At 43.2% G+C, this 17,830-nt stretch overlaps 1 protein-coding gene and 1 long non-coding RNA gene across 2 annotated transcripts in view; one reads left to right on the top strand and one right to left on the bottom strand.

The window, feature by feature from the left end:
• Positions 1 to 11,989, top strand: part of LOC101986293 (multidrug resistance protein 2) — a 56,081-nt gene extending 44,092 nt beyond the window's left edge. The window contains exons 25-28 of the mRNA XM_005358283.3: positions 1,783 to 1,980; positions 3,447 to 3,653; positions 6,030 to 6,176; positions 11,052 to 11,989. Coding sequence (XP_005358340.1) covers positions 1,783 to 1,980; positions 3,447 to 3,653; positions 6,030 to 6,176; positions 11,052 to 11,252 — 753 coding nt within the window. The 3' untranslated portion in view covers positions 11,253 to 11,989. The remainder of the gene's footprint in view (positions 1 to 1,782; positions 1,981 to 3,446; positions 3,654 to 6,029; positions 6,177 to 11,051) is intronic.
• LOC113457402 overlaps positions 1 to 17,830 on the bottom strand; it is a 64,508-nt gene that overhangs the window by 15,256 nt on the left and 31,422 nt on the right. The gene's annotated exons all lie outside the window — the stretch shown is intronic.

The following is a 17,830-nucleotide window of genomic DNA, read 5'->3' as shown; positions in this document are numbered from 1 at the left end:
GCTGGTCTCGAACTCACAGAGATCCGCCTGCCTCTGCCTCCCGAGTGCTGGGATTACAGGCGTGCGCCACCACCGCCCGGCCTTGAAATATGTACTTTTTAATATATTGATTGTAATACAGAATTTTCTAGCCCATGGGTTTATTTTATTAAATATGAATGTGTATAAAAAGCAGTACACAGAGAGATAAAAATGCTGTCCTCTTTATAGGCAGATTATGGAAGAAAAGCTTTTTGCATTTATGTTATATATTTGATTGGTGTCAATGCCTTGTGGCATTAATACATTTTGTTTTTTAAAAAGTTGTTTTAAATTCCATTTTTATTTAGTTGTGTTGGTGTGTGGATGTTCACCTCCCACAGTGCACCTGTAGAGATCAAAGGACGGCTTTAGGAGCTGGTTCTCTCCTTCCACCACGTGGATCCTGGGGATTAAACTCGGGTTGTCATACTCAGCAATAAGGTCCCTACCCACCAAACCATCTTGCTGGCCAAGGCATTGATTCTTTTGGAGTCCACTTCTTCAGTTCTATCAATTTGAAATGAAGGCTAACCACCATAGAATCTCACTGCATCTGTCTAACCAGTTGCCTGGAGTCTCTTTGCTCTCCATGGATAGAGACCGTGAGCATGTAGGCTACAACTCCCACTGTTAGGAGTCCTAAACCCTTGAGTGCCTACGTCACAGGGGACTAGCAGGCCCCAAGCTTTGAGAGCTGGGCTGCTTATTGCTGGAGACTAGGGAGACTAGGTGCTCATGTTAGGTGTTTATTGCTGTAGCTTTAATCACCAACTGTCCCAGTAATCTGAAACTATTGTTAAGTCTCACTGACCAAGAGCAGTGGGCAGAGCAGCATGTCGGACTTGCTAAGTACTGCAGCTGCTGGGCAGGACTCCAGCATTAAGACGCTCGGCTCCTGCAGCAGTTAGCGTTACAGGTCTGGAGCCTATGGTGCAGGACTTTGGTCTTCAAAGCGTTGCAGTTCTTCTAACAGCGGAAGCCTAGAGTTTCTGATCTGTGGTCCTCTCCTCTCTCCCTGCACTTCCCAACCATGTCATCCTCTAGAACTCTCCTATGATACTGCAGCCATTGCTCCGCTGCTGCTGCTCTGGTCTCTGCTCTGTGTTGTCAGCCCAGTCCGCTCTGCTGACGAGAAAGAACAAAAGTCACAAGCAAAGACCTATCTATCAAGACTCTGATGACAGTAATTACAGACCTTCTGCTGGGCCACTAGTACCAGTACTGGTACCACTAGTACTCGCCTGCTGTCCTGGTGGAACATGCTTGCTGGAGACCCTTGTGACTTCCACAGCAAGCTGTCCGGAGCAGTTATTGCTGGAAATAGTGCTCCCCCCCCCCCTTTGAAACTGTGCTTTTGCAGCAAGCAGCTGTAATTGCAATACTTCTTTCTTCAGACATTCATGTGTGCAATGCAGCCAAAATGGCATGAAGACAGTCCAAGCAGTTGTCAAAGGGGCTGCTAAGCTGATGGTCTTCTGCTCGAAGAAGCCAGATAGAGAAGGGCCAGGCAAATAGCCTATTTTTGGACTCTTTTAAGTCATTCATGGGAAGGACTGAAAGGGTGCATACAGTAAAGACTTAGTACTCAGCACAGATAACAGTGTTTAATAGTATTTAACACTACTTGAAGACCACCCTAGTGTTCACGGCAAGGTGGGTCCTTTTGATCTGTTTCACCTGGCAGCTGGACAGAGCTACGGCCGGCTATACTCTGTTTTCATATTGTTGGAATCAAATTGACTACTGCTGTTATCATCCTAGAATTGGTTAGAAGGAAATGTGAAATTTAATGACGTCATGTTCAACTATCCCACCCGACCCGACATCCCAGTGCTTCAGGGGCTGAGCCTGGAGGTGAAGAAGGGCCAGACGCTGGCCCTGGTGGGCAGCAGCGGCTGCGGGAAGAGCACAGTGGTCCAGCTGCTGGAGCGGTTCTACAACCCCAGGGCTGGGACAGTGGTGAGCACACTTTTGTGTTCAGATCATCTTAGGTTTCATCATGTAATGCCTGGATATTATTAACTCTTGGTTATAAGCCATGTTTTATTTTTCTCTCATATCTTTAAATAATAACCCTACCGAGAAACATCCTCTAGCTAAAGTTGGGTGTGTAAGCTGTACAGTCAGCTCTAGACACCTTCTCCATCAACAGGGCTCCTCCGTTTTCCCTCACAAGCAGCCTGCTTACCAGTCATCTCCCTTGCCAGAGGCAAACATCAAACATTAAAGTAGCTTTTAAAAGAGAAAAGAGGTCTAGGAGTGACAGGGAGATGAAAGCCAATTACTGTGTTTCCAGAAGGGAAAGATGTCAGTGAGGACAAGAGGGGGTTTGTAGCAGGCTTTGTCTTTGGGCTGCCAGCCAGCTCCCAAATAAAGACATGGAGACTTAGCAGTTATGAATGTTCGGCCTTATCTTATGCTGGTCCCACTAGCTTTTTTAACTTAATTTAACCTGTTTTCCTACCATCTACATTTTACCTCAGGGCTTTTTATCTTTCTTTCATTCTGCACGTCCTCCATTTCCTCTTTCTTCCGTGTGTGGCTGACTGATGGCTGCCTGACTGGCTGACCCTGGGTCTTTCCCCCTTGGTCTGTCTTCACACTCCTGCTTCTTCTCTCTGCACGCAGCCCTGCCTATCCCTCTTCTGCCCACCTATTAGCCGTTTAGCTTTTTATTAGACCAGTCAGGTGCCTTAGACAGGCAAGGTTAAACAGCAGCACGTCTTTACATAATTAAACAAACGCAGCCGAAGCAAGGTAATACATGTTAACATCACTAAGTAAACGCAGCATAAACACATATAACACATTTTTGCCTCCTTAAAGTAATCTTCCACAAGAGGAGTTTGGGTAAGATGAGGACGGAGAAGAGCGGTGACATGAAGTGGCCATTAATGGCCTGTCTTACCACTCCGTACTCTCAGTAAATAGGTAATGGGAAGAAGGATGGTTGGGAGGAAACATGGAGGTTTAGGGGAGTGTGGACTCTGAATCAGTCAACATTGGAAGAGGTAAGAGCAAGGTGGGAGGCCCTTGAGGGAGCAAGCATGAAAGGAGAAATCTGCAGGCCGCTGGAGATGGCTCAGCAGTCACTGCACTCCTGCACAGAACCCAGGTTCAGTTCTAAGCACCCACATGGTGGCTCACACTTCCAGGGGACATGACTTCTTCTGGCCTGTTTGGAGGGCCATTCTTGTTTATTACTGCGTGGGTCAAAAGCCAAATTTAAATCATGAGAAATGGGGTATTTCCCCAACGTCCACACTTCTATGTCTCTGAACAAGCCTTAAAAACCCAAAGTAATACAAGCAAAACTCCTCTCATCTCCTGGCAACCCACAGTCTTAAAGTATAAAATAACGGTGCAGTTTTGCTTAATCAGAGTCCTACTGATTGTGATGTTGGTCTGTGAATCTGTGTTCCCAGTTTCTCGATGGCAAAGAAGCAAAGCAACTGAATGTGCAGTGGCTCCGAGCACACCTAGGCATTGTGTCCCAGGAGCCCATCCTATTTGACTGCAGCATCGCTGAGAACATCGCCTATGGAGACAACAGCCGGGTCGTGTCCCAGGATGAGATTGAGAGGGCGGCCAAGGAGGCCAACATCCACCAGTTCATCCAGTCGCTGCCTGATGTATGTCTCTCTCCAAATTAAGATTATTAAAGGAAATTTAGCAGCCAAAACCTACTCCAATATATACAGAGATCGGGCTACAATTTCCTTCGCCTCTCAGACATTACATTTACTTGATTGAACTACGAGTTCTTGTGAGGAAGGAACGAAGTGTCACCCCCACTCAGGAACTGTCCAGATCCATGGCTTAGGGGCAGGAGGCACGACTCCTCCAGGGGCATAGTCCCAGTCCTCCAAGTCTGAGTGAAGGACTAGGCAGCCATGTCTGTGTCTTCTGATTCTGCCCCCCCCCAAAAGCAGCCATTTCTGTCTCTCCCCATTCTCCATTTCTATCCTGTCCATCACTGTGCAGCTCTTCTACAGGCTTCAAGCCTCACTCTGGAGTTAGGCCTAGCAGGTAACTGGACCATGCCAGAAAGATGGCTCTGTAGCTAGGGCTGAGTCACTGGGAAGCCTGCGGTATAGTGTGATTTCTTACCACTGTGAGTTTCCTAGGCCCCAGGCTACACTTGTGCAGTTGATTATTTAAATGTTCCCTGGGCTGTTGTCCCTGTGACTACTTCTCCCTTCTTCGAGTAAGTTAGATAAATGGCAACACTGGCTCTATCTTAAGCCCTTTTAGGTATTTTAGTTTTCTTGTTTTTACTTTTTGTGTGTGGGTGTTTTGCCTGTATGTTTACCTGTTCACCACGTTGGACTTGGTGTCCACAGAGGCCAGAGGAGGACATCATATGTGTGGGCCTGGAGTCACCGACAGTTGTGAGCTGTCGTGTGTGCTGGATATTGACTGGAAGAACAGCTAGCATTTTTAACCCCTGATCCATCTCTACAGCTCCAGGTCTCACCCAAATAATATACCTCCTCCAATTATCACTAGTTAAGTTACTTATTACAGGAAATGCCCTCTATAAAATAAGGTGGAATAGTCTCAAGCCATCCAGGAAGGAGAAGGTCTCATGGGCAAGAGCAAATGGCCCTAACTCTTCCCTAGTTATGTCTCTTCATGTGGCTCCTCCACAGATAACTGGGCCTGCTGCACACATGACAGGGAAGGAGATCTGTCCCCTTCCCCTCTGCAAGGTAGTCCAGCCATGGTGATTGACTCTTGAGACTGAAATATTCAAAGTACAAGCCTACAGAGCCCGTTACTAACGAGGCTCACTGCTTGTCAAGGCTTGAATCTTCCCCTTAGAAGCTGCTATAAATGCAGAATTGTCAGTCCCTTTTTTAGCTCTTCTGAATGGAAAAACAAAAGGGTAAAAGCCTGTCAGTCAGGCCCAGCCACTGACAGCGACACAGAGTAGAAGACACAGCAGGGACGAGCTTTCTGGACTCCTGATGTACCACTGGTCATTACATCCCATTCTCTGAGCATCTCCTCCCGAGTGGTTAGTCCTAGCCTTACCCTGCCACAGTGTGTATCCTCATCCTCTCTGCTCCCCAAGGATCGCTACTGAGTCAATATAGTCTGGTAGCTCTGCACTCACTCGGGCCAGGACACGTCAAAGCATCTGGATTCGGGGGCAGCCATAGCTCAGGGGTGAAGCCTATTCCAAACACCATTCCGTCCTCACCACGGTTCTCTACAAATGCTGAGCTTGTTCTGCCCACCATAGAACTGGAGTTGTCAAACAAAACAAAGAGGCAGCCTGTGTCGAGCATGAATTTTATAGTTAAGTTCACAAGGGTCAGAGCTGTGCGTGAGACTGATCCTAGCCTGCCAAAGGCTACAGATAAATAAGGCTGTGTGTTTCCTGGTTCTACATGCTGTCACGTCCTCTCCTGCTCTCTGATATTAGTCTTTTAGCCCATGTCTTTGTCATTGTACATGATAATCTGTGACAGTTCCCTGCTGTTGAGATTGACAGGGAAGGGTTTTGGGGGACTCTAGAATCAGATAAAGAAGGATCTGTTTTCAACTTAATGGAATTCCTCATCAGATGAAAATCATTTAACGGCTGGGGCTAATTTAGTAGAAACACCAAAAGGCTAATATTCTAAAGATTTCTTTACTCAGTTAAAGTCATGCAGAGGGTGTCACCTGCTGGTGATAAAACGTTTCTCGTGTTGTGAGCAGCTGTTCAAATCATTTCCTTTCTCCTGTCTATCTTCGTCACAAACACAATGAAGCAGGGAGATGGGACAATTGGGATTGCCGATTTCTTGCACGGAGAAAGTGGGGCGTATAATTTTGGGAGCCAATTTTCTGTTTTCAAAAGGAGAGATTAAGCCTACCAATTAGAGCTGTTTTCTGGGTTAACTGTTTAGCTTTCTGTGAACCTATTTTTAGCCTCCGAATCTAAATTTATCTAATTTTTCTATTTACTGTGCCACACTGTGTTTGCACTTCATCACGAGCTCTGTTTTCATTCACAGAAATACAGCACCAGAGTAGGAGACAAAGGGACTCAGCTGTCGGGTGGGCAGAAGCAGCGCATCGCCATAGCGCGCGCCCTTGTCAGACAGCCTCGCATTTTGCTTCTGGATGAAGCAACCTCGGCTCTGGATACGGAGAGCGAAAAGGTAAGGATTTGAGTTGAGTCTTTCTCTGCTACAGTAGAGAACGCTGGGCCAGATAGCTGCTGGTTGCCTGTGTGGGCTCCCCGTGGACTTAAAATCTGTCTGCAGCTGAGATTTAGGAGCCCTGCCTGAAGTGATAAAAGGAAGAGTAGTCTTGGCCCTCTGTGTTCTGTGAAGTCTGCCTGCAAGCTGCATGCTGGCAGCAGTCTGTTCCAGCAGCCTGCGTCTCTGCGGCAGCCTGTGAGGAGCTGCAGGGAGACAGGGCCGAGGTCTGGCCGTGCCCTGGACACAGCTGCTGGTGCCTTCCAGCCTGAGAAAGGTTAAGAGTCCGCTGTCTGAAAGGCAGATGCTCAGAGGACGTTTCTGCTGCTGCGATGGCTTTGCCCTGTGCTCCAGCTTCCTGATGAGCTGTGGAGCTGCTGGAGGCCAGCTTGAGGGCTGTTGTGTGGCGAGGGCAGAGAGTGTTTGTAAATGGTCGGATGGACGCTGTTGACTGCCCTTACCTTACGTCAGACATCTCCTGTTTCAGAACTCGTCCAAAGGGGTTAATTTTTTTTCTCATGTGTTATATCCCTCAGTATCTAAACTTTGTTATAGTTCAGTTATACCACTGTATTTCTACCCATTATTATTGTTGTTGTTTTCAAGATAGAGTTTCTCTGTGTGCTGTAACTTGGTCTATAGACCAGACTGGCCACGAATTCAGAGATCTGCCTGCCTCAGAGATCCCTGCCTGAGTTGGGATTGAAGGCATGTTAATGTTTTGTTATAAATAATGGGTAATGTTGCGATATTTTATACAGCTTTCTCACTGCACTTTGCTCATATTCACCCCGACTACTTACTCCATCCATCATCCCATCAAATAGTTCCCTTTCTTTTTTAATTTATTTTTATTGATTTTATTGAGCTATACTTTTTTTTTTCTTTCCTCCCTTCCTCTCCCCTCCAACCTTCTCCTATGGTCTACATGCTCCCAATTTACTCAGGAGATCTTGTTGTTTTCTACTACCCATATAGATTAGATCCATGTATGCCTCTCTTCGGTCCTCATTGTTGTCTAGGTTCTGACATTGTGATTTGTAGGATGGTTTTCTTTGCTTTATGTTTAAAAACCACTTAGCATTGAGTACATGTGATAATTGTCTTTCTGTATCTGGGTTACCTTACTCAAAATGATGTTTTCTAGCTCCATTCATTTGCCTGTAAATTTCAAGATGCCGTTATTTTTTTTTCTGCTGTGTAGTACTCCATTGTGTAAATGCACCACATTTTCCTTATCCATTCTTTGGCCAAGGGGCATTTAGGTTGTTTACAGGTTCTGACTATGACAAACAATGCCACTATGAACATAGTTGAGCACATGTCCTTGTGGTACAATTGAGCATCCTTTGAATATATACCCAAAAGTGGTATTGCTGGGTCTTGAGGAAGGTTGTTTCCTAGTTTTCTGCGAAATCACCATACAGATATCCAAACTGGCTGTACCAGTTTGCACTCCCACCAGCAATGCAGAAGTGTTCCCTTTACCCCACAACCTCTCCAGCATAATTTATCATCAGTGTTTTTGATCTTGGCCATTCTTACAGGTGTAAGATGGAATCTCAGAGTTCTTTTGATTTTCATTTTTCTGATGACTAATGATGTTGAACATTTCCTTAAGTGTCTTTCAGCCATTTTAGATTCCTCAGTTGAGAGATCTCTATATAGATCTGTACTCCATTTTTTGTTGGGTTATTTATTTTTTTGCTGACCAATTTCTTGAGTTCTTTGTATATTTGGGGGATCATACCTCTATCTGATAGACTAGTCACAGGAAATCAAGAGAAAATCTCAATACAGAACATCTATGCCCCAAATACAAGGGCACTCTCATATGTAAAAGAAACACTTCTAAATCTTAAATCATACATTAAATCCCACACACTAATAGTAGGAGACTTTAACATTTCCACACCAGTTTCTTTCTTAGATTTCTTAGGTCCATTTGATTGGAAAAATTTTTTGCAACTCTTTACTTTGAGGCAATGTCTGTCTTTGAGGTTGAGGCGTGTTTCTTGAATGCTGCAGAAGGATGCATTCTGTTTTCGTATCCAATCTGTTAGCCTGTGTTTTTTTATAGGTGAGTTGAATCCATTTATATTAAAGGATATTAATGACCAGTGATTGGTAGTTCTTGATATTTTATTTTTCAGTGTTGATGATGTTATTGTTTTTCTCTTCTTTGGGATTTGCTGCTTTGAGATCATATGTTGTCTGTGGTTTTGTGCATGTAACCAACTTCCTTGGGTTAAGTTTCCTTCTAGTACTTTCTTTAGTGCTGGGTTTTTGGCTTGGTATTAGTGAAATCTTGTTTTGTCATGGAATATCTTCTTTTTTCCTTCTATGGTGATTGACAGTTTTGCTGGGTATAGTAGTCTGAGCTGGCATCCATGGTCTCTTTATGTTTGCATAACACTTGATCAGGACCTTCTGCTTTGTCTCCATTGAGAAGTCAGGTGTAATTCTGTTAGGTCTGCCATTATATGTTACTTGGCCTTTTTCCTTTGCAGTTCTTAATATTCTTTGTATGTTTAGTGTTTTATTATGTGGCTAGGGGAGTTTGATATATATATATATATCCAGTCTGTTTGGTGTTCTGTAAGCTTCTTGTATCTTCCTTTAGGTAGGCAAAGTTTTCTTCTATGATTTTGTTAAATATTTTTATTTTCTGTGCTTTTGAGTTGAACTTCTATACCTATTATTCTTGGGTTTGGCCTTTTCATGGTATCCCGTATTTCCTGGATTTTTTGGGTTAAGCTTTTGTTAGATTTAATGTTTTCTTTGACTAACAAGTCTATTTCCTCTATTGTATCTTCAGGGCTTGGGATTCTCTCTTCCATCTCTTATATTCTACTGTTTATGCTTGCATTTGTGGTTCCTGATCATTTTCTCATGATTTCTGTTTCTATAATTTCCTCAGCTTGTGTTTTCCTTATTGCCTATTTCAGTTTTCAAGTCTTGAATAGTTTCTTTCTTATGTTTGTTTTTTCTCAGTTTTCTTTACAGGATTTGCTGATGTCTTCCAATTTTTTGTTTATTTTTTCTTCCATTTCTTTGAAGGAATTTTTCATTTCCTCTTTAAGGACCTCAAATAAGTTAATTTTTAGGTTATTTTCTTCTGATTCACCTATATTTGTTCAAGTCTTGCTGTTGTACGGTAACTAGATTTTTCTGGTGTTGTGTTGCTCTTTGTGGTGTTGCATGTTGGTTACCCATCTTTTCCTCCAATTGGTGTAGTTGGGGCTATGTGACTCTGGTGATCAATCTTCCAGGTTCCAGTCGACCCAAGGCTCACATGGTTGCTCCTCGTGGTGCAGTCTTTGCCACAGTGTCACTCACCTGATTGGTCACTCCATGTTCCTGGGGTTTGCTCTGCTCTCGTGGAGTTTGCTGTCTCAGGCCTGCTCTGGGCTAGGTTGCCTGTTTTCATAAATGTCCCTGGTTGAATTCAATCCTGCAAATTTCCCTGGCTTGGGGTTGGTCCCACAAAGGAGTCTGGCCATGATCTACTCCCTTGGAAGTCCCAGACTTGGGTGTTCCTGGAACTGCAGAGGTCCTGGCTCAGGCCTACTCCCTCCGAGGTCCCAAACTCAGCCTGGACCCATAGACAGGTCTTTGGTTCCTGCCTACTCTCTCGGAGGTCCCTGACCAATGCCCAGACCTACAGAGGTTCTGGCTCAGGTCTACTCCCTCAGAGATCTCTGGTTTCTGCCTACTCCCTTGGACGTCCCAGACTCATGCAGGTCTCTGGCTCCAGCCCACCCCTCAGAGGTTGTCTCCTGTACCTGCTCCTGTGTAGTTCACAGTCTCAGGTGTGCTCCAGCCTAGGTCACAGGATCAGTCCTGTTTCTGTAAATGTCCCTGGTCTGAATCTGCTCCCACTTACAGAGTTCTCTGTCTCAGTCAGTCCTGCTCCTGTGACGTGCACCATCCCAGACCTGTTCCGCACAGGTTGCTGGCTCAGTCCTGCCTTCACAAACGTGCCTGGTCTGGATCCACTCCCACTCATGCGGAAGTCGCCGTCTCAGGCCTGTTCTGTCCTAGGTCACTGGCTCTGTCCCCTTTCTTCTTTCACACGAAAAAATATACATTATACATGTAGGAGCTATAGTTGTTACACCTAGATCCCCACATGAGAGAAAACATGCATTGTTTTGTCTTTCTTACACCTATTGCCTGCTTTTATTTTCCTCTTCTCCCCTTGGCCCTTTCCAACCTCTGTATAACCTCCCTTCTACTTTTATATCATATACACATTTAAATATAAAATCTGTATTTAAAAAAGATACTTGGCATTGGTCTTCTGATTATGGCGTATTTCTTTAAGCATGATACTTCCCATTCCATTTCCTTCAAACGACACAACTTCATTCTCCCTAATGGCCAAATATAACTTCATTATGTATATGTGCCACATTTCCTTTAGTCATTCACCTGTTCATGTGCACCTAATAGAAATAGTACAGGGTTATAGATATGCAGTATCTCTGGTATTGTGGCTTAGAGCCTTTGGGTACATACTTAGGCACAGCTATAGCTGATTGTACGTTTCCCTTTTTGTTTTGATTTCTTCTGCACTGATTTCCCAGTGCTCATTCCCACCAGTAGTGCATCAGGGTCTTACTCTTTTCTTGGTCCTACCAGCCTATGTTGTCCTTGGTTTTCTTAGTGTCAGTTTCTGACTTCCATGTGATAGGATCAGCAAAGTTTTAGTATGCTTTTTCTGAGAACACAATTAAAGAAGGGGATGGTAGAGAAATCCTGGGGCTGGTTATGGAGGGGACGATAGGAAGATGGCAGTTTTTATCCTAACTCTCTTGTGTGACTGGTCAACAGGTGGTCCAGGAAGCCCTGGACAAAGCCAGGGAAGGCCGCACCTGCATCGTGATCGCTCACCGCCTGTCCACCATCCAGAACGCGGACTTGATCGTGGTGATTCAGAACGGCAAGGTCAAGGAGCAGGGCACCCACCAGCAGCTGCTGGCGCAGAAAGGCATCTATTTCTCAATGGTCCAGACTGGAGCAAAGCGCTCGTGAGCTACGACTGCTTGAAATATGAAATATTTTTAATATTGGTGTTTAAATATGACACCTAACCAAAGTTAAAAAGGTGAATGATGTTAACGGTAATTTCATTGAGATGAGTCTTTGGAAGCTTTGTAATTAAATGAACTGAAATTGAAAAAAATGTCATCGAATGGAGGCAGTGTTTTTAATTGCATTATGTGATCCATAGAGAGCTTAAAGATTATTTAAATAAAATTTGTTATGATTTAATTTTTAATTTCAATCCTAATTTGTTTATTGATTATAAAAGTTGTAAAAAGTACTGAAATATTCCAGATAGTGCCTAGAAAAACTAATTTTTCATACTATTGGAGTCATCTTGTCTATCATGTGTATGAATTTATATATTCTTCCAAATGGGGTGCTGTAAATGACTTCAGGTTTCTAAAAAATGGATTTTAAGAACCTGTCTATTTTTTGTGAGATGGTTACATAATTTAAGTAATTTCCATTCGGGGTATCTTTCACATGGAGACTCACAAAGCCACCTGTTTAGATGCCTCCTGGACTTGGTCTGCTGGTGTTTATATTGCTGTTCCTGGTGGATCTCAAACCCAGCACTCAGGGCAACCTGCAAGTGGGAAAGCAGAGGCAGAGCTATGAAGTAGGAGCTGTTCGAAAGTAACGTAACTTTCTTTTATTGCTTTAATAAGGAGCTCTTCAATGATTATTATAATTTTGTAAGTTTAATTACTCCTTGATAACAGTTTGGTCTCTCCAAAGCTGACCTTCTTGATGGGAGATGTTTACAATGTGCCACAATTGTCAACCTGCCAAAATGCAAACACAAGAAATCAAGAAAATATCACAAAAAGCTTAACTCTAACACAGGGTAAATGCAAGTGAGAATCACAAGCTCTAGGATTCAAGGGCTGTGTTTATCACAGACAACTGATATCTTTAACATATAAAGTGCTCATAAAAAGAAAAAAACCTATGGGCAAATAACATGATCAAGTCATTCCCAATGAGAAATGAATGACAAAAACGTACAATTTTAGTAATAAAGAGTACAAGTTAAAGTAGCTGACTTGCTTAGTAACTTCCTGATAAATAGAAGGTATCCTTCCTTCCTTCCTTCCTTCCTTCCTTCCTTCCTTCCTTTCTTTCTTTCTTTCTTTCTTTCTTGACATTTTATGGGTAAATGTTTTTATTTTTCTCTAATATTTTTTAATTTATTTTTTACTTTTTTTATTTTTTAAATTTATTTATTAAAGATTTCTGCCTCCTCCCCGCCACTGCCTCCCATTTCCCTCCCCCTCCCCCAATCAAGTCCCCCTCCCTCGTCAGCCCGAAGAGCAATCAGGATTCCAAAAACCATCTTTTCTCATTTTACATGCCAAATCCATTTCCCACTCTCTCCCCTCCTCCTGCTCTCTCCACCGTCCCTCCACCCCCATCCACTCCTCAGAGAGGGTAAGGTTTCCCATGGGGAGTCAGCAAAGTCTAGCACATTTCTGCTTTGAGGCAGGACCAACCTCCCTGCCCCATATCTAGGTTAAGCAAGGTATCCCTCCAGAGAAAATGGTTTTTAAAAAGCCAGAACAAACAGTAGGGATAAATCCTGGTTTCACTGCCAGTGGCCCCACAGTCTGTCCCAGCCAAACTGTCACCCCATTCAATGGGCCTAGTTTAGTCCTATGCTGATTCCTTTCAGTTCTAAGTTGGAAGGCTTCCATTAGCCTGAAACGGTAAGCTGTTTCCGTGGGTATCACAATCATGGTCTTGATTTCTTTGCTCATGTTCTCACTCCTCCCTCTCTTTGACTGGACTTTGGGAGCTCAATCCAATGGCCCTCTGTAGTTCTCTGCATCCACTTTCATCAATTGCTGGATGAAGATTCTATGATGACATTTAAGATAGTCATCAATCTGCATATGGGGCATCAGGCACCCTCTCCACTTTGCATAGGGTCTTAGCTGAGGTCATCCTGTGGATTCTTGGGAATTTCTCTAGTCCTAGGTTTCTTGCTAGCCCCATAATGGCTCCCTCAATCAAGATATCTCATCCCTTGTTTTCTGTCTCTGCCCTTCACCCATCTTGACCATCCTGTCCCCTCTAGTTCTCCTCCCTACTCCCCTTCTCCCCTTCTCTCGCCCTTCCACCCTCCTTTCTCCCCCACCCCCATACTCCCAATTTTGTCATGACCTCTTGTCTACTTCCCCTTCCTCTTCCCATGGGCATCTATGTATCTTTCTCTTAGGGTTCTCCTTGTTACTTAGCTTCTCTGGGGTTGTAGACTATAGGCTCCATATCCTTTGCTTTACTGCTAGTATTCACCTATGAGTGGGTACATATCATGCTCATCTTTCTGAATCTGGGTTACCTCACTTGGAATAGTTTCTTCTACTTCCATTTGTTTGCATGAAAAATTCAAGATGTCATTTCTTTTTACTGTTGAGTAGTACTCCACTGTGTAAATGTACCATGCTTTCTTTTTTTATAAATTTATTTATTATGTATACAATATTCTGTCTGCATGTATGCCTGCAGGCCAGAAGAGGGCACCAGACCTCATTACAGATGGTTGTGAGCCACCATGTGGTTGCTGGGAATTGAACTCAGGACCTTTGGAAGAGCAGGCAATGCTCTTAACTGCTGAGCCATCTCTCCAGCCCTGTTTTCTTTATCCATTCTTTGGTTGATGGGCATCTAAGTTGTTTCCAGGTTCTACTATTACAAATAATGTTGCTATAAACATAGTTGAACAAATGTCCTTGTAATATGGTTGAGCATCCTTTGGGTATATGCCCAAGAGTGGTATTGCTGGTCTTGCAGTAGGTTGATTCCCAATTTTCTGAGATGCCACCATACTGATTTTCAGAGTGGTTGTACAAGTTTGCATTCCCACCAGCAATGGAGGCGTATTCCCCTTACTCTGCATCCTCTCCAGCATAAGCTATTATTGGTGTTTTTGAGAGTCAAATGTTGCTCTAAGAAAAGCAAACATCCCTATAACTCTCAAGAATGATGGAGGTGAGATGACACTTGGTAAATTTTAAAGTTCATTGTAAGGGGCTGAAAATAGCCTATGAATTATCACTTTAAGAAACACTGAAGAGTGACTCAGAAATGTCTGCCATTTCCTTAAAATAACTATTAAGTTTATTTTGGGTGAGTAGTGTATGCCACAGCACACGGGTAGAGAAAACAGGAAAATACCTACAAGTCATACATTTACTTTCCACCTTGTGGGTCTTGACGATTAAATTCACACTATCAGATTGAATTCAGGCTATCAAGTTTGGTGGTGTCTTTACTTGACGATTAAATTCACATTATCAGAGTGAATTCAGGCTATCAAGTTTGGTGGTGTCTTTACTTGCTAAGCTTATCTTATCTCACGCACTATTTCTGAAGTCAAACTTAATTTTAGCATAGTTATATAAGTTAAAGTAGTTTTTTTAAGTCAAGCTTGGTCCTGTATGAATCCAAGTCCTCGGGAGACTAAGGCAGGAAGTTTGTGAGTTCAGACCTGCCTAGACTCTGTTTCAGAATGAAAGAAGGAGCTGGGTGTATTAGCACATGCTTTTAATATGAGTAGAGCTGAACAGATCTCTGACTTCTAAGATAGCCTGGATTACAAAGAAAATTCAAAGACAGCTAGGGATACACAGAAAAGCCCTGTCTTCAGGGGAAAGAGGAAGAAAGAAAGGTTGACAAAGGTAGTGGGAGAAAGAAAAAGGGTCTTGGGAGATACTTTAGTCACTAAAGTGGCTAGCATGCAAGCAGAAGGCCAGAGTTCAATCCCCATCACTCCACAGGAAGCTTGGCATGGTGGCACATGCATATAATACCAGTGCTGGGAGACACAGATAGGATGATCCCTGACACTTGATGCTTAACTAATCTAACCAAATCAGTGAGCCCTGTGTCTCAGTGAGAGACCCCATCTCAAGACAAACTAGACAGCTCCTAAGGAATAACATTTAAGGTTGACATCTAGCTTCTATTTGCATGTGTGTTTACACAGGCACACACACATATCCATATACTCACATATTCACCAGCGAATGCATGAACATGTAAGCACATCAGCACACACCACAAAAAAGCAAAAGAAAAAAAAGAGAAAGCAAGAGAGAAGAGAAGAAAGGGAGAGAGGAAGAGGGGTCTTTTGTAACTGGCCTTTGTTGTATGTTTCCTAGGAATCCTGAATTGCATTCAGTGTCTTTATAATTATTTCTCAGAATCTCCCATAAATAGAGAGACTGAAATTATGAAACAGCTGAAAGACATTGAGAATGCTCCACCTTTGCCCAGGTTCTCTTTTTTTGTTTAGCTCTTTGGATTAAACTGGGGAAAGTGAGGCCCTAGCCAGCAACCTCTGACAGGGCAGGCCTGAGGCAGCAACCCCCACAGGGGCAGGTACAAGGGAAGAACCGCTGAGGGAGCAGGCCTGAGCCAGAGACCGCTACAAGACTGGGCCCAAGCCAGCAACCTCTGAGGGAGCAGGTCTAGGCCAGAGAAATATATACAGAAACAGGACTGAGCCAGCGACCTCCACCAGAGCAGGCCTGAGGCAGCAATCCCCACAGGATCAGGTATTATGGAGGAACCGCTGAGGGAGCAGGCCTGAGCCAGAGAACTCTTCAGGACTGGTCCCAAGCCAGGGACCTACATGGGAGCAGGCTCAGGCCAGGAATAAATATATATAAACAGGACTGAGCCAGTGACCTCCACCAGAGCAAGCCTGAAACAGCAATCTCCACCAAAGCAGGCCTGAGGCAGCACCTCACAGGAGCAGGTACAAGGAAGCCACCGCCAAGGGAGCAGGCCTGAGCCAAAGACCTTTGCAAAGGTAGGGGGAAGGTGGGGAGGGGGATGACAACAACACTGGACATAAATCAATAAAAACAAGTGGCCCTATAACAGCAATACTTGAATAACTAAATATAAATGAACCAGAAGAAAATGACCTAAAAATAACTTTAGGAGAATGTTTGAGGCCCTTAAAAAGGAAATAAAAAATTCCCTCAAAAAGTGGAGGAAAAGACAAATGAAAAATTAGAAGAAATCAGCAAATCCCTAAAGAAAACCAAGAAAAAGCAGTCAAACGGGTAAAAGAAATGATTAAAGACTTGAATAGCAAATTAGAGACAATAAAAAAACACAAACTTAGAGAATTATAAAAACAGAAATTATAAGAAAATGATCAGGAACCACAAAAACAAGCACAAACAGCAAAATACAAAAGATGGAAGAGAGAATCTCAAGCACAGAAGATACAACAGAGTAAATAGACTCGGTCAAAAAAAACATTAAATCTAACAAAAGCTTAACATAAATTATCCAGGAAATATGGGACACCATAAAGAGACCAAGCCTAAGAATAGTAAGTATAGAAGAAGTAGAAAAACTCCAGCTCAAAGGCACAGAAAATATATTCATCAAAATCATAGAAGAAAACTTCCCCAACCTAAAGAAAAATATACATATGAAGATACAAGAAGCTTACAGAACACCAAATAGACTGGATTAAAAAAAAAAAGTCCGCTTGGCACATAAAAATCAAACACTAAAAATACAGAATACAGAATAAAGAAAGAATACTAAGGAAAAATGCCAAGTAACATATAAAGACAGACCTATCAGAATTACAATGGAAACAATGAAAGCCAGAAGGTCCTGGTCAAGCATTATGCAGACATTAAGAGACCATGGATGCCAGCCCAGACTACTATACCCAGCAAAAAACAAGATTTCACCAATACCTAGCCAAAAACCCAACACTAAAGAAAGTACTAGAAGGAAAACTCCAACCCAAGGAAGTTGGTTACATGCACAAAACCACATACGACATATGATCTCACAGCAGCAAATCCCAAAGAATGGAAAAACATTCTGGTTTCCCCCTTGGGTCTAAGAGTGCAGAACTTCCCATTAAACCTGGATATTTCTTAATTTGGCTTGTTTTGATTTGGCTTGATTGGGAATTTTGCGTCGGCAGGAAGCTCACGTTAGGAAATATTCCTAACATTTTGAAGGTTCCACCGAGATAGGGCAGACCCTTTCCATGCCTCAGGCCACGTGTTGAAAGGCCCCTAGTCTACAATCTCAAGCTCTCTACGCCACGCTTAAAACCGGTTTCTGGGCTACAGCGGCTGCTTCTTAGTGAGTCCCTTTTCTTGTCTATGCTATAGGGTTTTGGGGGGGACCTATTCGTACTTATTTTTGTCGTTTTGGGATTCCTGTTGCAGTCGTGAGCTCACACCTGGAATTCGAGACCCAGGTGGAGGTCAATCCTGTGGGATTGGGCTTGGCTGAGGCGGAGATCTGTCTGTCCTGGGACTCTGGGCATTCAATCTCCGTGGCTTCTTTTGAACTTAGAGCCATTCTGGCGGACATGCTGACATGGACTTAGGCCACGTGGTTGGGCATAGACTCTAAAATGGGCACTTACAGTTCAAAGCCAGGTCTGCTGTTGCACCTGTAAAGCCTCTTACAAAAAATCTTTTTAAATGAGCCTGTCTGATACAAATGAACAGAGCTTACATATATATATATATATATATATATATATATATATATATATATATATATATATA

This window comes from Microtus ochrogaster, chromosome 26 (assembly GCF_000317375.1).
Source record: "Microtus ochrogaster isolate Prairie Vole_2 chromosome 26, MicOch1.0, whole genome shotgun sequence".
Classification (NCBI taxonomy): Eukaryota; Metazoa; Chordata; class Mammalia; order Rodentia; family Cricetidae; genus Microtus; species Microtus ochrogaster.
Note: the sequence above shows the minus strand (reverse complement) of the source record. Positions and strands in the feature narration are given on the sequence as shown.